Source organism: Lissotriton helveticus, chromosome 3_1 (genome assembly GCF_964261635.1).
Source record: "Lissotriton helveticus chromosome 3_1, aLisHel1.1, whole genome shotgun sequence".
NCBI classification, from domain to species: domain Eukaryota; kingdom Metazoa; phylum Chordata; class Amphibia; order Caudata; family Salamandridae; genus Lissotriton; species Lissotriton helveticus.
The window spans coordinates 410,873,428-410,898,640 of record NC_136061.1 but is presented as its reverse complement, the minus strand read 5'-3'; the positions used below and the strand labels follow the sequence as shown (position 1 = coordinate 410,898,640).

The 25,213-nt window shown below is 46.5% G+C and overlaps 1 protein-coding gene across 2 annotated transcripts in view; it reads left to right on the top strand.

Moving 5' to 3' along the window:
- The window catches only part of ALS2 (alsin Rho guanine nucleotide exchange factor ALS2), a 1,284,778-nt gene that overhangs the window by 967,461 nt on the left and 292,104 nt on the right, over positions 1-25,213 (top strand). For both annotated transcript variants that reach the window (XM_078680222.1, XM_078680224.1), the window contains 2 exons: positions 11,303-11,470; positions 11,664-11,781. In XM_078680222.1, coding sequence (XP_078536348.1) covers positions 11,303-11,470; positions 11,664-11,781 — 286 coding nt within the window. The remainder of the gene's footprint in view (positions 1-11,302; positions 11,471-11,663; positions 11,782-25,213) is intronic.

Below are 25,213 nucleotides of genomic sequence, written 5' to 3'. Positions count from 1 at the left end.
GGTGTTCCGGAAGACAAAGAAACTCTGGTGAGGAGTAGCTGCGCCAGCCCCCGGACCGCGTAAATCAACCCTGCATAGCCGAATACGAGCACCGAGTGACGGACATCCCAATTTTGGTCCGGTGATCGCTGCGGTGTCAGTGCGTGGCGCACATGGAGAGTCCGGTGAAGGAGTTGAGCTTCATAGACGAACAACGCCATCTGGTTCTTTGTTCGTCTTGCGGGGGTGAGCAAGCATTATTGCACATTATTTAATCGCCATGTCAGCCAATGCGTTAAGGGGCAGAGAGGAGGCGGCTCTTGACATGTTTGATGACTCCCCGGTGGGGGAGCCGACAACCACGGGCCAACCTGTTACAGAGCAACAAACGAGCAACAGTCTTAGAGACACTTTCAAAAAACTTAAAAAACCATGAAGAGAGAGCAATCCAAGTTTATGTTTATGTATATTAAATTTGTATTGCGCACAAATACCCGAAGGTGTCTCGGCGCAGAGGATTATACATTGACCGGTTAATGTGAATGGAATCATTGATCAAAGAGCCATGTTTTCAATTGTTTTCGGAAAATTAAGAGGGTAGGACTGGTCTTAATAGTGAGAGGGAGAGTATTCCAAAGCCTCGCAGTGGCTACTGAAAAGCGCCTATCTCCCCAGGCAGCTGTTCTAGTGCGAGGGAGAGGAAGAAGGTAGTTGGATGCAGAGCGAAGAGACCTGCACGGGGTGTAGATCTTGAAGGATTTTATTAGAAATTGAGGGCCCGAATTATGGATGGCCTTATACGCGATACAGAGGGCCTTGAATTTTATGCGGCTCCTGACTCTAAGCCAGTGCAGTTGACGTATGGCCGCAGAAACAGAGTGGTGTTTTGGAATGGAAAGTAGTACCCTTGCTGCAGCATTTTGGACTGATTGCAATTTGTCCACTACCTGCTGTTGGGCATTTAGCAGGAGGGCATTGCAATAGTCCAGTTTTGAGAATATTAGAGTTGTTATCAAAGTTTTTCCTGCAGCTGGAGATAGGTAGGGGAGTAATTTTTTGATTTTTCTGAGGGTAAAAAAGGAGGATGAGATCACAGTATTAACATGATGGAGAAATGTTAATTTGCTGTCAAATATGACCCCAAGATTTCTGACCTTGACGACCGGTACTGGCGGGGGGGCCAAAGTCGGTGGGCCACCAGCTGTCTGGCCATACCGGAGACAAATTGCCAAAGGTCATCACCTCCGTCTTGTCAGAGTTTAATTTTAGACAGTTCATCGACATCCAGGAACCTATGGCTAGCATAGCCTCCTGGAATCTCGATGCAACTGCCAGTCCATTCCTATGAACAGCCAACACCAGTTGGGTGTCATCTGCATAGGTGGTTAAACTCAGCCCATACGATTTAATGACCCTCGCCAAGTCCGACACATAGATGTTAAATAGTGTCGGACTTAGCGATGATCCCTGGGGCACTCCACACGGCAGTGTGGATGTGGGCGAGTAGAAGGTGCCCAGTTTCACCGATTGAGATCGATTGGCCAGAAAAGAGGCTATAAGGTCTCTGGCTAGATGGTTAACCCCCAATGCTGAGACACGGTCGATCAAGATGGAATGACCGACCGTGTCAAAGGCGGCGGAGAGATCTAATAGTATGAGTGCCGCCGCCCCATTCTGGTCTAAGTGGTGGGAGCACCGCTCTCTGAGCAGATACTTAGAGGTGGGGCGCATTCCCCGGGGCTTGCGTGTCATGCTGGCACCATCATATGAACAACCTGATCCCAATATGCTTGATGAATGGGCGCAATGCAATTTGGACTCATCGCGAAAGCTAGTAACCATCTTAGTGAAGTACGCAGAAAGTGATCGCGCACTCATACAACAGCAGATTGACGCCCTCAACATCGAAATTCTCGAGTTGGAGAAAGGATCAGAAGCAGAGTCCAAAAAGTTAAGAGAGGACATGACGGGCAGGTTGCTCAAAGAGGAAGACATAATAAAAAAACGCAAATCGTTCAAATTTCAACGGGATAAAGCCGATTACCAACACGGCCGTGTATTCACGTTTGCTAAAAAATACGATGTCATCAAAGCGGCAAATTCCGGTGGCAAGGCAGGCACATCTTCAGTAGCGGCAGCAGGAACATCGGCCATGAGTCTGCTTTCCTCAGCATCTGGTTTCAGTTCGGCTCCGGAAAGTGGGTCGGACACGGACAGTGGCAAAACAAACCCGAAGTTGGGGTTTACCAAATTCTCGCTGGGACAAGAGGTAAACTGTCTTCGGCAAGATCGACGAGCCACACTTCGTCCAAGAATTCCAAACTCACAAGTGAACAAGAGCGGAACCGCAAGCGGCCGCAATGACGCAAAGCAAGCCGGAGGCGAGCAAACAAAAAAGAAATACTTACCGATGAAAAGATGGAACAAACAGAAGTAATTGGCGCAGATACGGGAAAGCTCAACAGTTGGGGGGTCCAGCAGTGATCAATCTCACCCCCATTGTGCTTAACGAATCTGATGTCCGTATTCTGTCACTAGGTCTTTCCTATTGTCCAGCAAATAACTTCAACTACGCACAAACAAGAATAGAGCTATTCAAGTTCATTCGCAAGCTAAAGCTCAAAAAACATTTTTTGAACAACCATTTTTTGACAAATCCACACTCTATTCCATGAGGTCCATCAACACGGGGACCAGTGGCCGGGGATGCCGGTTTACTCCAGGATCTAACTGCCTTACGAGATGAAGGGGCACTTACAGCGTCACAAGATGAACCTGTGGTGTTCAATGCACCTGGACTAACAAAATTCAAACCAAAGTCAACATTTTCACCATTGACTTTACATGACAATCTTGACATTTTCCACGACCTTACCATTGCAGGGATTAGGCAGCTACATGTTTCTACTTTGAAAATGCAATGTAAAAACAGTATTCATAACAACCAATACAATACCTTGGTCAGGAAAATACAAGCTGACAATTCAATCATTGTTCGCCAGGACGACAAAGGGGGCAATGTCGTGCTATGGCCACGAACCTTGTATTTAGAAGAGGCATATTCACAACTTCATGACGCATCCTGTTACAAACGTTGTGAACTCACTGACATAAGACAGGCTCAGAATGGACTGGGGAGCCTGTTATTGAGTTGGAAAAGTGCGGGCCTCTTGAGTCTTGACGAGTTTAAGTTTTTGAAAAAAGACTTTCCGGTGATGCCGGTATTCTACTTAATCCCCAAAATTCACAAGGATTCCCACAAGCCACCAGGCAGACCTATCATTTCTGTCAGTGACGGTCTGCTGGAGAATGTCACAAAATACATCGACTTTTTTCTCCAAGACTTTGTTACTGCTCTGCCATCTTATGTACAAGACTCTAGCGATTTCTTAAGAAAATTGGAATCTGTAGAATTGCAACCTGGGTACTGGTTAATTACACTCGATGTATCATCGTTATATACCAGCATCAGACACTGTGACAGGTTAAGGGCTATACAATATTTCTTGGATAATAGATCGGTTCAGTTTGCAGAGCACAACAAGATGCTGATGTCAATGACCTCCTTCTGCTTGAACAATAACTATTTTCAGTTTAACAGCCAATGTTTCCAGCAGATCAGGGGGGTGGCCATGGGGGCCTGTTTCTCTCCCAGTTATGCCTGTTTGCATATGGGCTACTGGGAGAGACAGGTCCTCATGGGGTCGCCCCATCTGGTCGTGGCAGAGCAGATTGTTCAATGGTATCGCTACATTGATGATATCTTTTTAATTTGGCGCGGTACCGAACAGGAGGCCTTAGAATTCATCATGCAGCTCAATATCAACGCATTTAACCTAGAGTTCACCCACCATATGAGTCACGAGAGCGTGCGTTTCTTAGACGTTCGGGTCCTAGTTAGTAATAACAAACTATAAACCACACTGTTTCGCAAACCCACCGCTGGAAACACTGTTCTCCACGAGAGAAGTCACCATCTGGCACACCTGATCTGCAGCATCCCCTTTGGGGAGATGCTGCGGATCAGACGCATTTGTAGCACGGAGGAACAGTGTAGACAGGCTCAGGATGACAGTAAGGCACGTTTTTTAGCCAGGGGTTATTCTCTGACAATCATTGATTCTGCGATCAGAAAGGTTAATGCTATGCCTAGGGAGGTTGCCTTACAACCTCGGAAGGGCTCAATACAGGAGACTGATAATACCAATCAACCAGTCAGACTGGTGTTGACATTCAATCAGCAATTCCAGGCATTACGTAAGATCGTTAAGAAAAACTGGAATCTTGTCAACAATGACCCAATCATAGGCCACCTAATGCCAGGAAAACCCAGCTTCTCTTCCAAAAGGGCATTTTCACTGAGGGAAGCATTGGTCAATCCAGCCCTGAGGTGGTTACAGTGACCCCTTGGTTCAAAGCGATCAAGGGCTTTAAAAGGTGTTCCTCCTGCAAAGCCTGTCAACATGGCATCAATAAAACCCAATACCTGACTCCTTTCTCTGAAATTCCCCGGCTGATCACAAAACAACTCACGTGCAAAACGGAGTACACAGTTTATGTGCTGGAGTGTCCCTGTGCCCTGCAATACGTGGGTAGCTCCAAGTTGCAGGTGCACAAAAGGATACTCCAGCACATTAGGGCAATCAATACTGAGGACCCCTCTTACCCAGTGGCGCGTCATTTTAAGGAACATCATGGCAAACAAAGTCATCTTCTAAGATATGTTGCCATTGACGCGGTCCCACCCTTACGTAGAGGCGGCAACCGGGAGGCAACGTTGTGGGCCCTAGATACTAAATATATCCTCGATCTGGATACTAGGTCTCCCATGGGTCTCAACATCAGTGTGGATTTCCACACACATTTATAATCCTAATTTTGCCTTTTATTAGGTTGCCAGGTTGTCAGCGGTAAGTGTACAACCCAACTGTACCCTATTTAAAAGCAATGGGTGTTCCATGACAGGACCCTGTCTTTAAGGCTCCCAGCAATCAGCATAGGCATAGTTAAGCCATCCGAATAAACTGGAAATTCCAGCTTGCTAGCTGTTGCAGTTGACCCGTGGTTGTTAAGATTAGTTCATTAGATTATGAAATTGTACCCCATGTTCACCATCGTAGGGGCTTTCATTATAACACTTTAAGTTTAAGTGTTTACACTTTTACACTTACACCTTCTTCTCTTGTTTTATTTTCCTTAATTTGCATGAGTTGGTGGTAAGGTGGGGTTTTAAGCCCCCTGGTTACTAGAAGAATCTGAATAGTTTATATTCTGGTGTCTGGTACAAAACATATATGAACATACAACTTTACCCACTTGGGTTTTATTCTTCTTATTTTTTACACATGCATTACTATGACATTAGTCAAAAAGCGGAAACACAGTGAAAATTCATTACAGAATCTGTGACATTTTACAGTATTGTTTTTGTCTCATGATCACTATTATTGTTTCCGCCAATTTTTATGGGTTTTTATGAATGATTTTAACGATTGTGAAATCAAATATTCCCTTAATGAAATGTTGGTGTTTCTGCTGTTGTAAATACTGCTCGTGTATTGATACAAAAACTGTTTACTATGTCTATTACCTCGCATTGGGAACCACCAATCATGTTTCACCATTCGTTGCACTTTAAAAAGTTTGTGTCCCTCCCTTAACGTCATGTGATCAAGGCCTCTGAGAAGGCCGAAACGTTCTGCTGGTGGCGATTTTTGAATCCAAATAAATATTTATTCACCTCAGCCTGGGTCAACTTTCGTTTTCTGGACTGGTGGTACCTGGTGGCTACGTGGGTACGCTGGTTCGTGTGGGACGAGTGCGAGTTATATATATATATATATATATATTACCTACTGGCGGTCGCCAGTAGGTATATATAGATGGGATTTTTGAAAATTCTATGTCGAATACCTTTGGCGTTTGAGGACGGAATTGGCTGAAATTTTCAGGAAAATGGAACATTTTGTTTCTGAGCAGCCCCGAAAATTTGGGGGGGTTTCGTCAAGGGGGGGCCGAGAAAAAAGGGGGGTCCCAAAACGCGTTTTTCCCATGCAATTTTCCATAGGGCTGTTGGACTCACTTTTAGCTCGAACGGCTGAATGGATTTCCACGAAACTTGGCAAAATTGTAGATATTTTTTGTCCGATGTGCCTTTGCTAGGTCTCAATATATGTGCTCCAGTGGATTTTGATAAATTAACGTTAAAAAATATATATATATCTGTAACAGCGCTCCGGTTAGCGCCCCGATTCGCGTACCTGACGCGTAACGGAACTTCGCGAAGCGAAGCTGATTGGCTTTCCGGTGTCTGTCAACATTCTAAACAGTCCGGAGCGGCCGCCATCTTGTCTCTTGGTAGGATCGAGAGACAAGAGGTGGAAATAAACGAAGGGGGAAATTAATGAAAGGGGGCAAGGTAGACCCCTCCTGACCCCCTAGGATTGATGAGGGGGCTATTAAAGGGTCCCGCGGGGCAAAAAATAAAAATAAAAAAAATTCAGTTTTTTCGCGGTAGAGGCGCTACCAGGTACGCGAACCGGGTAGCTTACCGGTAGCGTAACGGGAGTCCGCCATCTTGCATTAAGGTCTAATTTGGACACAAGATGGATGCTAAACAATGCTGGGATTGTGTAAAAGGGGGCAAGGGAAACATATCCTGACCCCCTAGGTTTTGTGAGGGTGGATGAGGAGACCCATATATGTCCCCCCAAAATTATTTTTTTTCCTAATTTTCGCGCAGTCAGCGTCCGGTGCGCGAACCGGTTAGCGCTCCGGAAAGCGACGCGTCACGATGTTGTGTTCGATCGCGGGAGTTGCGCTAACGGAACATTTCCCGGTGCGCGGATCGGGGCGCGGCACCAAATTGAGCTAACGGGAAGCTACCCGGTCCGCGGACCGGTAGCGAAACAAAAAAAAAATTAAAGACATAAAAAAATTCAATTAAATACATATAAAATATATTTTTCCTTTAAAAGAAGAACATATTTTACACCATTTGATATTTGCTATTAAAAAACAATTGAAATTCACTGAAAAAACCATAGGTTATAGACTATATATAGTTAGGAATTAGCATTTACAAAACCTAGAAAATTCACTGAAAAAACCATAGGTTATAGACCATATATAGTTAGGAATTAGCATTATCAAAACCTTATTTTACTCACACAAAACCATTGAAATTCGTATATATAGTTAGTTGCAGCAACTATATATCGCGCACCCGCAATCCACTGCTGATGATGTCACATATTACATCATTCATGACATGGTCAGTGACATCACTGATGACATCACTGATGACATCTCAAATGACATCACTTACGACATCACTGATGACATCTCATTTGACATCAATGATCACATCACTGATGATATCATTCATGTGATAATACAATGCATCTCCTCACACTCTAATATAACCTCTGTTACACCCAGTGTTAAATACAGAGTATGATTTTTGAAACCATTGACACACCAATACTAGTTACTACATACGCACTCACTGATTCCTACGTCTACACACACATTCACTCATTCACCCATACAATCATTCATACATACAATCACTCATCTTTACAACACTATCATATGCACTCATACACCTATGCAGACACTCACACTCTGCCACTCATCCATGGAGTTACTCACACACCTAGTCAGTCCTGTAAAGAATCAATCACACTACCATTTTCTCATCTATACAGTTAAACACAGAACACCTTACATTTTCAAACATATACTAACACATACTTACTCTCTTATACAATCACTGATACAAGTACACATTGATCTGCACAGAGTCACACACCTCCCAGCCAGCCACACACACACTCAGTCTCCCATACAAATACTTGGGCAACCAATCAATAACCCATATAGCCACTCATATAGCTACTGATCAACACATGCAGCAGCTTGCACAACAACAGACATACTGATGCACACTTTCAGACAGTTTAGTCACTAACCCATGCATTCAGTAAGACGCATTTAATCACTCACTCATACAGTCAATCACGCACATACTAAAACCTTCATTCAGACACTTATACATCCACTCATTCTTCAATATGTAAAACATATTTAAACTTTACAGAAACACACAGTCACTGGATGATGTCATCAGTGATGTCATTTGAGATGTCATCAGTGATGTCATCAGTGATGTCACTGACCATGTCATGAATGATGTAATATGTGACATCATCAGCAGTGGATTGCGGGTGCGCGATATATAGTTAGTGCAACTAACTATATATGCGAATTTCAATGGTTTTGTGTGAGTAAAATAAGGTTTTGATAATGCTAATTCCTAACTATATATGGTCTATAACCTATGGTTTTTTCAGTGAATATATATATATGTGTGTGTGTGTGTGTGTACGTATATGCATGTCTTGAGCTTATCCACAGTGAGAGAGAGAGCACGCTTACTAGGTTTTCACTTGCCCTAGTATTGGGGGGTCTTTACCCCAAATCTCTTTCTCTCTCCCTCCTTCTCAGTCTCTCTTATGGGAGTGAGCCCTCTGTGTCTTCCCGGTTTTTCTTCACCGTTGGTACCTCTGGGTACGGTGGCGGCTTGACTACCGAATGCTTCAATTCTTGGTCTTTTGCAGAGGTGTGGTGTAGTTCTCATGGTACACACTGACTCCTTGTTTGTATCCTGTCTTCCACATACATGTTTCTTCTGGTAGTCCATTTTCTCTATATCTAGGCATGGTGACGCTGTTCCCTCACCTTCCTTCCTTGGCATCCACTGTCATGTATGCTTAGTTTGTATGCTCTGACTGTGTCTGTTGCGGACCCATGGGATCTGGTGCTCAGTTGAACTTCTTTTTGCAGAAGTTTATTAACTTTCTTCTTTTATGCACTGACCTCGTTGGTTCTGTGTCTTCCTTTCGTTCCTGCCTGGACGAGTCCGGTCTGGTCTGTCCTCTGCAGGGTTGTGGTGCCTTTGCCCCCTTTTTTTTATAGCTCCCCTGCTTCTTGGTCTGGTGTCAGCCGCGCCGGCATTTGCTGTCCCCTCTGTGTTTGGCAATGTGTTGAAAATTAGTACGGTTTGGTGAACATTATCTGCGCCATCTTGCCTCTTCCCCTGATGCCACACTTTTGTCGTGCGCACCCGCCATTTTAAGATTCCCTGATCAGAGCGAACCCTTTTCATGCCGCTGGCCCCTGATATAGCCCTTCGCCCTCACTAAGCCTGCACGCTGACCAACCCCCTGCTTGCACCTGCCTTGAACCATAAACCCCTCTTCGGCGCTGCTCTGCCCCAGGCCCTCATCCTGTTCCCAGCGCGACACCTCCCTTCTTCCCTTTCATGATCCCCGGCCCTTAGCTGCAAACCCCCTTTTCTCCCCGTGTGCCCGTTTGTCTTCCCCGTTCCCAGGCCGACACCCAGCTCTGCCGATACCATTCCTTGCCCCTCCCCGTACAATAGAAAGCTTCCCCCATCAAAGGATCCCCGGGTTGATCAAAGCCCCCACTCCATGAGACCCGATCAAACCCCCCACATTCCGTGAATCGGCGGAATACCCAGCTGCGCGATACTCATCACCTGTTGCGACTAGGGTGGGGACTTCAACTGTAAATGTGTGTGGGAACGGGCCCAAAGGGGAGTTCCGGGAATGTCTTTTCCATACATCAAAGCTTTAACATGAATATGTAATCTGCAATAAAGTCATAAAACAGTGTATAAGAGGCCAGGCCTCAGAAATGTAGGTAGAGCACCTCAGGACGATACCTTCTGCCCGTTTTGTGGTGTTCTCCTCCGGAGAGAATAAAAACCTTGTTTCCTGCCTTCCAGTCTCCAGCGCCTGCCTCTTCATTGATTAAATAACTAGAGGGCCACAGAGGCAATACCGCCGGGCAAATATCGATTGTCCCCGACCCGACCCAGCTTTAACAAATGTTATCAGCGGGTTAGTTCTCTTTGGAACTGGGTGGGTATTCAGTCGCTGACCTTCCTCCAATGGTGTTTGGTATCTATTCTAAATTAAGGAATCTGCAGCTAGATGTCTCTATCAGCTGAACGATTTACTTACCTTCGGTAACAATGTATCTGGTAGAGACACAGTCTAGCCGCAGATTCCTTAACGCCCACCCATCCTCCCCGTTCTGCGAGGGCCTTCCAGGTGGTTTCTGCCCACCTGCCTCCTTACAGGTGGCCTTGGTCTTCTGAGGGGTACTCTATTTCACCTGCCTCTATGGGCAGGGTGTGTTGTTCTGTTCTGGCACATTGGGTCTCCATCCGTTCTCGTTTTGGGTGGCTAGGTAAAGTGCCTTCAAAGCTCTTCCGTCCTGGTTTTCTGGCGAGGAGATTTTCATGTTCTTCCACCCTCCCTCCGCCCTTGTCTGTTTCTCTCCATTATCTTGGGGTCACCTTGTTTATGCTGCAGTCGATTGGGTTGAGGTTCTATTTGTCTATGCTTCACTTCATAGGTCATTGTGGGGAGTGTGGTGGACATTCTCTGTTGTTGCTCACTGTTGGTCACTCGACATGAGCCATGTTGTTCCAGTCTTGTTGTCCTTTACGGTTCCGTCCTGTGGTTACAGACTGTCTTTCATATGGTTCCATCCTGTGGTTGCGAACTGTCCTTCGTTTGTCATGCCATTCATTTTCAATACCATTGCCTCTCCAAAAGGGTGCAGCTCTTAGCTTGGGCGAGACTGTTTCTAGTGGCCGGTGCTTTGTTCGCTCCCTTCAGTCCCTTCAAGTATTGAGAACTCTTTCTACATGGTCCCTTCAAGTGTTGAGTACTCTTTTCACATGGTGAGATTTCTCATCATTCTAAGATTTCTTGTTACTATTGTTTCACAGATTTGTGTTCTTTTTTAGCACACTGTTCCTATACTCTCACGGTTTTTGTAGTGGCTCCGCATTGTGGGACGGAAAAGTTTCATGCAAGAAAACTGACGTCAGCACGGCAGGGGGGACCTATATGTCTCCATTGATGTCACTTCAGTGGATGACGTCAGGACTGAGCCGGGTGACGCCGCCCTCTGGCGTTCAGAGGTATAGCTGGGGAAGAAGATTTTTTGATGCCTGGGGATATTCTAAGTTAGGGAATCTGCGGCTAGACTGTGTCTCTACCAGATACATTGATAACGAAAGTAAGTAACTTGTTCGAAAAGTAAATGAATGTACTTAATGTAGGCAGTGCCTGTGGAATAAACCGTAGAGGTTGAGTTCTTCACAAATGTTTGAAGAGATTAAATAAACACCACCTAGAAAGCACGTTCTCTTCATGGATCCAGATATGTCTTCTACTCAATCTTGGCATGCAACAATGGATTTTTAATTTGTCTTTTTCGTCAGTCGGAAGCTTGGAACCTTGGCAGTGTCTCCTGATGAGAAATGGAAAGCAGTCTTTGAGGAGTGCTGGAGCCAGCTGGGTTGTGAGAGCCCTGGACAAGGGGAATCCAGAAAGGCATGGGACAGCATTGCTGTAGCTCTGACTACCAACCGCCGTCAACAACGTGACAGGTAGGTGAATTGAGTTGTGTGCCCAAAACAGTGAAAAACAATCTGTGGTTCCGATTGCCTTTGGTTAGTTTTTGCTTTGACTTCACACACCTTGAAACAGCGTTTCTTAGGTTTTGGGAAAATCACATAAGAGATTCCTATTTTTATGTATACTATTTACTGCACTTTGTACTGCTTGTTCCTCTTTTTGCAGCCCTGAACAGTTGAGCCGATCGCACACACAGACGCTGGAGAGCTTGGAATTCATCCCACAGCACACTGGTTCTTTTACACTTGAGAAGTATGAGAACATCAAGAAGTACTTATTAAAGGTGACGTGAATGAAATATTTATTACTTTGCTTTTAACCTCCTATCTGATGTTAGTGAGATAGGTTTTGTTGCCTTAAGAAAGACAACTGGTTGGTTAGAGGACATTAAGTATTGCCAAGCCCTCACAAAAAAACTAAACTGTATCCTGCAATATGATGTGCAAGCTAGACGTAGCTGGCTGTAGTATGTAAGGAGTGAGGAGAATGAGACCATTTATTTATAAATAACAAATATTGTATTGTTTTCTGTTTTCTCTGTATGGTGTTCTTCACGCCTTGTCAGGGGTAGTAAGCGCTATATAAATGCAACTTCAATTCAATAAACTCTTCTATAGATTCACATTCTTTAATACTTCCCACGCGTCAGACTGATAACCCTTGGTACTCTAATGCTAAACAGCAGTTTTCTACTGCAGCTCTATTAATATTGAACTATAATATAGACCATAGACATTTGTCCAGTTAATTAGGAACCCTAAACACTGCCCAGTGGGGCGGAGAGACAGTGCCCCTTCCTCTCTTTCGAGGCTTCAACTACCAGATTTTACACTGATTGTCATTTGCAGTTTTTGTTGTATTTTCAGCAGACTAGTCAATGAATTTTCAGAATTAGCATTATTGTTTGCAAAATCATTCTATGAAGCATTAAGTGAATCTGATGATGCTTTAATTATCTCCACAAAGCAACACATTGAGCCTGGCAATATGGTATGGGTTTCCGTCACCAGTTTCCTCTTCTGGGATAAAGTGAAAGAGTGAGTTATGACATTGAGATGAACCTCCAGGTCCAATAAATCTTTATAAAAAGACTGGCATTCATGTCTGCAAAAATGCCAAGAAAAATGCATTATTGCCATTGCTGACTATCAAGAACTACCTGTTCAGCATTGGGAGCTATGATGGCAGTGCCTGTGTCAAGCATGTATGCTCCTTTGACATCACCAAAAATAACAACATTGCAATGACACCTACTAAGATTTTGGATTTGAAATTCTAAACCATCACTGTTGAAATTGAAATACCAGCCATTTGCAGAGGGCCCACTGTTGGCAAAGGACCCGTCAACGCCACTGATTCTGCCTTCGATGAGAGATCAGCCAGTAGCACAGATTTCACCCTCAGCAAAAGAAGACATTTTTATCACTGACGTGTATATGGGGCATGCTGTCAGTGCCTACAAGCTGTCTCAATAACATTGGACCAGTATCAAAGATGGAGCTCTTGGAGGAGCCTAGCTCGCGACCGAGATGGCCGCGTTTTAGCTCGGCTCCGTTCAACCGCCTGTTTTCTTCGATTATCCTGTATTTCTCCTGCCCCGGGAAGCCCTCCTTGCTGTGTTTCGGTATTGCGGGCACTTTGCGGACACTTACCCGTTGCTCCGGTGATCCTGGGTGCTGTCGATCCTGTGCGGTGGTCCCGCTCGGAGCCTTCGGGGCGGACTGGCCTGGACCTCCTTGCAGCGACGGGACGTGACGGAGCGCGATGGTCGGCCCCTGCTGGCGCTGTGGATCTGGTTGCGGAGGCTGATGTGCGAATAGGCCGGCTGTGCCCGTTGGCGGACCCGACTGGCCTGGGCCTTGGGGTGCGGACGCTGCCTCCTGCGGGAGAGCCTCCTCATTTATCCGGCTTGGTTCCCCCTTTGTTCCCCGGCCCGGCCATTTTGGATTTTCCGCCCGGGCTCGGAGAACGGGGCCGGCGGCACGAGGGGGCCGACGAACATCCTTCTTCTGGTGGGTCTCCTTCCTGCCTTGGGGCGCCCCGCCGCGGTTCGGCTGACCTCCTTTTGCTTTGGTGGTGCTCCGGCCGGGGCCCCCGACGACCGAGGGCTTGCTGGGCTCCTAAGATGGCGGCCGACCCTGGGAGTCTCTGCCGGGCCTGGGCGAGCACTGGGGGCCCGCCACGCGGCCCGGATGTCGGATCTTGTGAAGGGTTTCCTGCACTTCAAGTTGTCCTGGATGCACTATACTCCTGGCGGACTTCCGTGGCTGCGCCTGTTTCCCCTGTGGAGGCGGACCCACTTTTCGAATTATACGGGCCCCCATCGTCGGATTTGGCTTCCTCGTTGCAGGGTACGGCTGGTGTGCTCCTGGTCTCTGTGCCTCCGGCGGAGACCGCATCCTTGGATTGGAGACTCTCCGACGCCCTTCGTCGTCCTGCTTTGTTGCCTCGGCCGCTGGTCTGCGGTCCGTTTGCATCCTGTCCAGGCCTCGATGATCCTTTCTGTTTCTCATCGCGTCGGCTCCCCGGCCGGGGCGCCTGTGCCGACCCAGCTGGGCTTGCCTCGTTGGACCTGTCCTTAGAACTGTGCCTGCGGTGCGAAGGTTGTACCGTAACTTTTTTGTATCCTCCGTATTTTCTTTCACGTTTCTTCTCAGGACTGCCGCTGGATTTACTCCTGAACCCTGTGTCCCTCGTCGTTTGGACTTTGTTTGTTTGGATGATTACAACCTTGGACAAAAGCGGACAGGGCTGAACTGACTTATTATATGCGGTAGTCTTGTTTTTGATCTATGACCGACATGTGCTGTTGTGATGTTGCGTAACTTCGTGGGACTCCTGAAACTTATCCTGATATCGTTAACTTCCCGTGGGCTCTGCCTCTCCCCTTTTCACAGGTGTTGGGATGGTTGCAGATAATACTGTTTTTTCGCCCTCTCCCGTGTGTAATGTTCCCTCCTTTCCCTGGCCCTTCTCTTTTGCCTTTGTTTCTACCTTGTTTCTTTCTTCTATATTTCGGGTTCTATTTAGGGCGACAGGCACGCTGCTGGGGGGTTGGCCGTAGCCTTCTGCAGGGGTGTAGGGTGGGCTTGTGGGGTGGGTGGGGGGGTCTGTTGCTGTTTTTGGGGGGTCTTTTTCCTCCTTTCTTCTCCCTTTTTGGTTCTATGGCCCTTGTGTATCCCCTCTTTCGGGGCTCTGTCTCGTCGTCTGTCCCCCTGGCGTCTTTCTGGGGTATTTTTCCGGTATCACGATGATTCTGATTTGCTGGGTGTGTTTTCTTTATTTTTAATGTCTATTTTGTACCGGGTTATTGTTTTCCTGTTTCGTCGCCCGGGGGCGGGTGTTTGGGTAAGAGTCCCTTCCTTTTCCTTCTTCCCCTTTCCCTTCCCCCCCCCCCCTTATGTGGGGTTCTCTTTTTATTGGGGGTACGTTTCGTATTGTTTTTGTATTTGGGTCCTTTTCTGTGCTGTTCGGTGGGACGGGTGGTAGCTGCGGTGGGCGGGCATTGGACGATGTGTGCAGTGGCCTTTCCTCATGTCCGTTGTTTTGACCGGTGCTTATTGGTATGCCTATTTCGTATTTGTTTCTCCTGTGTTTTTTACGATCGTTGTGTTGCTGCCCGCCGCGGCCCCACCCCTCTGGTTTGTTTCTCGGCCCGCCATACTCCTGTACTCCCTAACCCGTCCTTCAAAAAATAAGAAAACTACCTTTCTAATTCTTATCTCCTGTGACTGCTCTAAGATGCTTGTTATTTCTCCTGTTTCTTTGCCTTTGTATACTGTGATACTCTGTGCTTTGCTCCTGACATTCGGCTCTGTGGTGGCCAGCCCGGTGGGTTGTAGGCCCGTATTTGTGAGCTCTCTCTGTACAATAAAGGTTTTCAAAAAAAAAAAAAAGATGGAGCTCTTGTCAGTTGTACAGATAATTTGTACATCATTCCCAAATTTGCTTTTCCCTGTAGCATTACCTATTCAATCAGTGCCTGTTTCGCCTAAAGTAGTGCCTCTCAAGGGGGAAGAGTCCACGGCAAGATGGCCGCACTGTAGTGCCACTCTGCCGGCCTGAGGAAAAATATCCTGGAAATATCCTGATAAAGATGGTGCATAACAATGGCCGATCCATTGTGAGGCCACAGACGGAGACCTGCAGGCACAGCATCCCCAGTGGGTGCTAGGGCTCCTGCCAGGAAACATCTGCGACACAGCTGTAAACCCAGAAGCTGCTGGACCACTAGACCTTGCTCCACTCAGGAGACGGGGTAAGAAGAGAGCCTTGGCCGAAGAGTGGCCACCTTGGGTGATCCACCACAGGGCCATGGACAGGTCCGGCCAGTCCTGTGCCCCAGGTGACCACGGAGTCCTATGTGCATCCTGACCTCCGTTACCTTGGTTGGCAGACAGGTCCTGTGCCCCGTTTGGCATAAAATACAGGGTATAGGGATGGCCTGGGTTGAGCAGTGTGGGCACCTGAGGCCCCATGGGGAGCCAGGGACACATTGTCATCTGTTCAGGCTGGATGGGCCTTGGGAGTGCGCACCGCTAACTGATAGACTCCGTTGGGACACAGGTGCGGGGCTGATGTGTGGCTCATGTTGCAAACTAACCTGCAGATCGGGAGTAGACTGGGAAAGGTAAACCGCCCACCGTCCCAGGACATAGCTGGACACCGGATTACAAAACAAACACTGCCTGGTCCTCCCTGGGAAAAGCTGGACGATCCACCGCCACCCCAGTGCAACACATTATGCAGGCAGATCCCAATAAGCAACATAAACATCCATGAGCTGCTAGATAAAATAGTAACACACCAGCTGCTGATGAAATGACAATACAAAAGGGGATACAAAAGGGGATGATGGACGGAAGCTTGTTTCTGGTCCAGGGAAGGCATGGCTTGGCAGTTAGGGCTGGACTGTTTCCATGAGGCACAGGGTCAGACTGATTTGCATATAGCCATGTCTGAACTGGGGTGGCAGAGTGGGCTAAAGAACGGTGATGGATCAAACCCAGATCTTTTGACTGGGTGTGAGTGTTTGATTGGCTCAGATGCTCCGTCCATCACCACCCCCTTTTGTACCGATGAAATGACAATAGCCACGAGACATTGCATCGGCGGACTGCAGATTCCCTTGCTGGTTCACTACTTACAACCACCATGCCTGAGTCACACATAAGAAAAGCGGACCGCACCCAAGCTCTCCTCACAGTCAAGGCCAAATGGGCTAACAGATCCCCATAGGATGATACCATGGGGGAAAATATGAGCCTGCGACCCCTGCTACAACTGACAAAGACCTAGCGACAACCCTGCAAGCTATGCAGCAAAGCCTAGCCTCCATCTATGGCAAAATAGACACAATGAATCTGTGGGTCGATGCAGGTGAAGAGCAAAACACCTGCATCACTGCAGCAGAACATCCCATATCTGACACAGAAGATGGCCAGAAACAAGTCTCAGCTAAATGCCTCAACATGGAAATAGTCAAAGCCAAAATCAAAGATATCAAGGTGCTGTCACGATGGAAAAACCTGTGCATTTCAAGGATCACAGAATTCACAAAACTAACCGGATTAAGCAATATGTAGAAACAATGCTAGTGTCTCTTTTCAGAGCAGATAACGACTCTTAGCTGCTGGAGGTAGAGTGCGTTCACCAATTTATGATGGTACAGTCACCGCTGGGGGCCCCTAAATTGTCCGAAAGTAGCGAAACTCCTCAATTACAGAGATGAACTACAAGTGAACCCTGACCCAAAACAGCTACTGGTGAATCTGCAGGATACTGCCACCATTGGACTACAGAAATATCTGACTATGTGACAAAATATGTACTCCAACCTTAGAAACCTTGAGTCCCCACCCAAACCTGCAACAAAAAAAAGACATAGTCTGGCTACCTGTCACTCTCTATGGCTGCCTCTGCAAGGCCGGAGGTAGAGATTGGACAGGGGCAACCCTCCATGGGAATACCCCCGATAAGAACTGCTGTAGGGGAGCTGAACTTTCAGACTGATCCGAACACCATATATGCTTTTACTGTGTTTTCTTTGGGGAAAGGGTATGACATTGGCAGGTTTCAGATTCAAATGTGGAATGGAGGCAAGAAGGGGAACGTTTGTTTGTGACATTATAGCACTTTTGCACACCACATGACATTGCACTAGGTCAGTACACATGCTAGCATATCCAGTTGGACTAGAATATGCATAAAGCCGCATTTAGGGGACATGTGACCTCACTATCCTGGAATTTGAGGTGATTTAATAACCCGTGGAAAACACAGCCGGTAATTGCCTACCTAGACTGACACAATATAACCATCACCCTATTGCAAGAGACATACCTAAGAAAATCACTGAGAATAAGATAGTCGCCAGATGGGCCATACACAAGTACGCATCGTCCTACTCCATATACTCGTTAGGCGGCCTGGTACTGATCAAGAAAGACACCCCCTTTCTGCTAGCAAACACATTCTGATGACCAGGATGTTGTGTGATTGTACAGGGCTCACTATATGGCACTCATATCACCCTTATGAACACATACGCCCTGAATACAGGTGACCAAATGTTTTTCACACAGCTCTGGAGCACACTTTTCTCAATGGCGATGAAAACTGCTGTGGAGAAAGAACATAAACACATATCTAGACCCCTTCTTAGACAGATCTGCAACAACAGACTGGCACAGCAAACAAGCCTCCACGACCCTTCAGGCCAATATGGAGGAGCATGGAATGATAAATCAATGGAGACTTAAAAAAACCCTAGTCGAGAGGGTACTTTTACCTGCTCAGTGCATGGCTATTGGTATAGGCTTTATTATTTGTTGGCAACCTGGGACACTAGCACCCACTACAAGGCATAACGCACTTACCCAAAACCTTATCGGATCATGCACTTTTTCAACTTGAGTTAAAATTTCCGGCACATGCCCCTCTGCCATTTGCGTGTTGGTACCAGCCAACAGCACTACTGAACCCTGCATTCTGGGAGGTGCTCCGCTCAGCTATTGTTACATACTTTGAAGATATCACGGGAATGGTGGACAGCACATGGAAATTTTGGGAGGCGCTTATGGCCACTATTAGGGGACTATATATTAGCAAGCAAGAGGGTAATCTGATAGCACTGCGGATCCACTTATACACTATATAACACAGACTCCAAACATTAGACCACAGATACAAATCCTACCCGGATCCCAAGATCCAAGCTGCAATTAGGGAATGAGTCACATTGTATAATGACATGGCTGAACAAGAACTGATCGTCGGTAGTAAGGAGTAGATGCGTGTAGGTGTACGGCAAGGGATGCACCTTGAGGCATGTGTGACTACTGGGGTCCCTGAACCCTTCTTCCATGGGGCACTGAAGACCCTACGTTGGGTATCTATTAACTATTTTAGCTTAGAGGTGGACACAGCTCACTCTACCAACGAGGCAATTCTTAGTACAACATTGCCTCATCAGGAGCCCATTTGGTCGTCCTGAAGAATGCTGCTCAGTAGAGCAACAAGGCAGAAACATATTGACAATGGTAATAGTGGTGATGGGGTACTAGTTCCCCTTATCCCCAACATTTTCATCTTTTAATACCAAGTTGTTTGTCCAATGAATAAATGAAATTTAGAAGGCCACATTGTTTTTTATTTCACTGTTTACATAGGTCCATTCCAATTTAGAAGTGCCTCCCTGTCTTCAGGTGTAGGCCCGCTCTCCATCAAACTGGGTTTTTGTTGAGCCAGGGTTGTCCTATTATGAGGACAACCCGTTAAAGTTTTGTGTGTATCCGGCACTCCTTTTAAGTAGCGATGAGAGGGAACTGTAACGTAACTGAATATAATTTCTCGGGTAGCTTAATTTGTGTGCTTTTAGTAAGTTGAAGGCCACCTCACCCTAGACACCCTGTAGACTCTAGATCCCTCCTCTGGATACCCTTGGGGCATGTGTTGATGTAAACAATAACTACAACATTCGGCTAGACGATCAGAAGTGCTGACCTATGGGGAGGGTGGGAGGCCTGGAAAGGCTCAAGCCAGCAAAATTAAAACACCCTCGGCACATGCACACATTCTCAAAACGACATCTGTGGATAGCACATAACATTTCAACACTGCTTCCATATTGACCAACTTGACTGATACTTGATTTGACCAAGACTTCAATGATTTTTACACTGACCTATACGACAACCGTAGCACAGCTTCAAGTAAAGAGATAACAGAGTACCTGGATGATATTGCCTTAGCATGGCTGTCAAACGGCCAATTGCAGTTTTGATCACAGCCCATCACAATAGAGGAAGTCAAAGAAGCCATAACCGCCTTTTCGAATGGTAAAGCTCCTGGAATTGTATGAAGAATTTGCTGCTATACTTGCACCACACCTGCTGTCCCTGTTTGAGGAAACATATAGTAAACAAGTATTATCACCAACACTTAGAGAGGCTAACTTCTTCACCTTCTTGAAAAACAACAAAGTGCCAGACTGATGCGGGTCATATTACCATCATATAAAGATAAATAAAGACGCAAAGATCCTCGCAAAAATAATCGCCAACAGGCTAGAGCCAGGTCAATCAGGATTCGTGCCGACCCGCAGTACAACACATAACCTGTGCACGATATTTGCACATTTACATCACTTGCAAACCAACTTAGCTACGATGGCAGTACTGCTTGAGGCCGCCAAGGCATTTCACTTCATAGAATGGACAATATGTTCACAGTCCTACACAGAATAGGAATGCCTCTTCACTAATTAGAGACTGCTGTTATAGACCCCTCCCACTGCAGGTATATGTGTCAATGGATATGCCTCAACCCCAATAAGAATACTTAAGGGAACACAAAAGGGCTGCCCCTTCTCTACACTGATGTTTGCGCTTACACTGGAGCCGCTGGCGTGGATGATTTGCCTTTTTATACTCTGCGTCTGCCCGAACTTTACCTTGAGATCACTGACAATATCAATGTATGCTGATGATATGGTCCTTTATTTGAAAAACCCAGATGCTCATTTAGCTCCCGTAATACAGTAATACATAAAATTTGGGAAACAATTGGAACTGAGTATTAACTGGTACACGTCTATAATGCTTCCGCTGGCTCTAGCCACCAAGACTTGTGAGTTTGAGTTCCCAGTACAATGGACGGAAGAACCTGTCGAATATGAGGATGCCTGGATACATAAGGACCCCGACCTGGAAATAAAACATAGCTACTGTTCAGCTCTCTCTCAACTTGAAGACCAAGTTCACAGATGGATCAAGTTACTATTGTCCATGGCAAACCGAACAGCTCTGATAAAAATGGTGACATTGTCAAAATTCCTCTACCTCTTTTTCAATGTCTCCATTGTCTTGCCACACTATTTTTTCTAAGCACTTAACACTCAGTTAATAAAGTTGCATGAATGGGGAAACGACCCAGGCTGAAAGGGGAGATGCTCGCCCTCCTAGATGCACATGGTGGAACTATACTATATTTGCGCACAGGCACATTGTGCACACTATTGGTATGCCCCATACGCATATATACTGCACATAACAGTAGAAAGCTATACACATTATCCTGCCACACAAAGGGGGCACTCATCCTCGACCTCCCGAAACGATCCCACATCAAACATCACCTCCCGATCTAGCAGAGATGCCAGTTCAAGCTGCTGACTCACGCATACAAAACTCTGCATAACGAGGGACCAGCATTCATCAACAAACAACTGATCTTCCACCAACCGACCAGACACCCACCATCTGCACCCTCTTCTTCGCAGACAACCCCTAAATCCGCCGAAGCACCAACAGAGGGAGCTCCTTTTCACTCCAGGCGGATAAAGCTTGGAATGACTTTCCCCTGCACTTCAAGTTCATAAATTCAGGAAAGGAATCAAGACCTGGCTGTTCGAATGAACAGATCACCACGAAGCAGCTAGCAACTCATGCGCCTTGAGACCCTCATGGGTGGTTTGCCACGCTTTACAAATCCCTGATTGATTGATTAATTGATTTCGAAGGCAGAGTTTAACATTGTTCCCTGTACTGTAACAGCCTGGGACTGACTGAGCACTCGTGCTGGCAAGGAACCCATGTTCGCACCACAACTCCCAATAACCCTGTACCTGATATCGGTAACACATGAACTAAAGGCACTCAGAATACTCAGTAAAGCTAATCTCAAGAGCATGAAGGACATTTATCAGGTAGAAAGTTTCATCAAAATAGACAACATCCCCAGAACACTGCGCCACAACCCTCTATTGACCTGCACATATATCAGGCTACTAGTTGCCATAAAGACAATATTTCCCAACAAACCTCTGACCCTGAAATCACTGCATACTCTTCTGACCACTGCCACATGAAAAGGCTTCATCACCAAAAAATACACCTCTATGCAGAATGAGAAAGCCTCAGCACCAGATACAGCACTAATCAAAAGAAAGCAGATACTGGACCCACTGCTCACAACGACCTACTGGGCATACTGCTGCACTCAAACGAGTATGCTAAACTCTAACTGCAACTTGTATATCATACATTTTAAATACTTGTATCAAATGTACTACATCCCGAAAAGCTGTGTAGGTTTGGGCTGATGGAGAGTGCGCATTGTGTGAGATATGGAGCAACAGGGGCAGATTTTATTCATTAAGCTTTGGCTTGCACCCGGTGTATCAATCCTGGACACATGTAACTGGTGCCCTGTCCGATTTGATAATGAAGCGTAAAGAAATGCAACCTCATGTGCCTGCTTGGCAATGTGAAGGCATAACATCCATCAGGGCGTAAACTGGCAATGGTGGCATTGTTAGTGGCAAAAATACATATGGCGATCTGTTCTGATAAACCGGAAACAACCAAAAACAACAGTGGATATCGGACATGGTCTACTGTAAAAACAACTGGAAATTTATGCTGAGAAAACACCTGTAACATCATGGCTAAAAGAAATCTGGGCCCTCTTGAATGCCAACTTTTTTTTTTAAACACATTTTATTAAAAAAATGTAAGTAGCAGTTAAAACATTTGCCCACATTAAGGTCATATTTAAGTACAGTCAACCAATTGTTAGTAACAACTGTAGAGGTTTGAAATGGCCGTCAATAGTGGGCAAAGTTGAGGCCATGACTAGGATCTACAACACTTTTACAGATGTCATCTCCCCTTATACTGAATTGCCCATCCCAGAGATTCCTATAGTACAGATACATCATAAAATGATAGGTAAATTAAAACCAATTCTGAGCAAGATCCCCAAAGAGAATGGGAGGGGAACTCAGCTAGACATACCTCATAAACCAGTGGTATAACAGAGAATGTCGTAAAGCAAAGAGTGAGCTTATAACTGCAGAAAAATCACATGATGTCATAGCATTAAGAGACAAAAGCGCCAAATATAAAAGCTTACTAATGCAAGCAAAGAGAGATTAAGATGATGCTTTATGGGCAGAACTGATAATTGCTGCCAGGATCATGCAAGCTTCTGGAAATTGATAGCCACGGGTAATAAAATGGGGAGAAGTAGCATGGATCTTTTTTTGGACCCAGGTACTTGGGTCAACCATTTTTCAAAATTGTATTCAAAGACTACCATTGAACCAACAAATAATAAGCAAAGCAAAGCGTTAAACCCCGTAGCTTCCAACAACACAGCACTAACCAATTTTATATATTTTAGTATAGAGGAAACCTTGGCAGCAATTGATGCAATCAAGCCTTTGGAAAGCCCTGCCACCATGGGGAAAAAGGACCCGCCGACCAAACCATCGCAAAAAGGCCCCATGGATAGTTTCGCAGCACCGCGGCAGGCCAAGGGGAACGAGGACCTATCGGCGGAAGGGCACATAGACGCAGGAACACTGCTCGCGGCAATCCAGGCTTCGAGAACAGATATTCAAGAATCACGGGCGGCACTGGAAGTGAAAATCGGAGAGGTGGGATCTGAGGTCACCCTTCTACGCCAGGACTTCAGGAACCTCTCAGCCAGAGTAACGGAGACAGAATCGCGAATTGGGGAGGCCGAGGACTCGATTACAACGATTCGGAAAGACATGGCGGAACTCCAAGCGTCACACAGACAGCTGCTATGGAAGGTTGATGGTGCCGAAAATAGGGCACGTCGCAACAACCTACGATTCGTAGGATTTCGGGAAGGAATTGAAGGGACTAACATGGCGGCGTTCCTGCACACGTGGCTCAAAGAGACTTTCCCGGAGGCACAATTCTCGGCGTGCTTTGTAATTGAAAGAGCCCACAGAGCACTGCTGGCGAAACCCCCGGAGGGCGCGAGACCAAGGCCTGTGATAGCACGTTTCCTCAACTTCGCGGATCGGGACTTGATTCTACGGGAAGCACGGAAGCTCAGAGTCATAAGGCTAGAGAACACACACATCATGATCTTCCCGGATTATAGCCAGGAGGTGCAGAAGCAGAGACGGTCCTTTGATTCAGTGAAAACCAAGCTCAGATCTATGAACATTACATACATGCTACTCTTCCTGGCAAAACTTAAAGTCATCTACAAGGAAAAAACTGTTTTCTTTAATCACCCGGAGAAGGCATGGCAATGGCTCGAAGAGAGACCGATCCTCAACGGCAGGGAAGCAGCGGGGCGAGAGGAACTGGACAGAACTGTACGAGAAAAGACACAATGGAACCTCCCAAAACCGCAAAGGCGAAAATCCAGGAGGATGTACTCTCGTGCATCAGGAACCCCATATCGAGCACGCGCAGCGACGGGGAGTAGGAGGGGGAGGTCGGAGTCACCAGGAGCCTCCGGTACGGCAGACCCGCTACTACAGGGGACGCACAAACGGCCCTGTTCGGAAGGGGATGGTGAGGATGAGGCCGAAACTAGAGACTCGGAAGCGGAGGATGATGTAAGAGACACTCATCAGAGCTCCATCCACCCCTTGGTGACTGTGATACGAGACATGGAACAAGAACACTTCGACAAATATAGTGGGTCAGAAACAGCTACACAAGTCTCCCACTCTTGAACACTGCTGACGTGGACCAGATCAGAAGTCGGCCGGAGCACACGACAGCACGCAAGTTGTCACTACCCCCTGTTTTTGTTTTCCTTTACTCCTATATTCCTATTCTTTTTGGGAAATTGTTCACAGTTTTAAATCTTCTTCAAGTTTCAAAATAACTAAATAGTGGGAGGGCGAGGGCGGGCGACGGACCGACTCCTGCTGAAAGCTCGGTCCCCAGAGGGGATGAGTCTGGATGGGGAGGGAGGTGGGGAGGGGGGGGGGCTCACAGGGGGGGAACAGTTACTCAAGTTGGGGTTGGGGGGGGATACAGCCACAATCAGATGGATTGCACCACCACCACTGGCGTCCAGCACAGACGCGAACAGAACACGAACACCACCCCACATCATGGCAGGTACACTGACTACACCACTACAGGAAGGCAGGGGGGTATCAATCCTCACATGGAATGTGAATGGCCTGGGCTCTAGAATAAAAAGGGGACTAGTGAACGAATATATTAAGAGGGTGGCGCCGGACTTTGCCCTCTTGCAGGAGACACACCTCAGGGGCGAAAAATGTACATTCATAGCAAGAGGGAGGTATGCGGTTCTAGCACACGCGGGGTATACACAAGGTTCAAGGGGAGCTGCTATACTGGTCAACAAAGCATTCCCGTTCAAAACAACACGTACTTGGAGCGACCCACAAGGGACCTATGCAGGGGTAC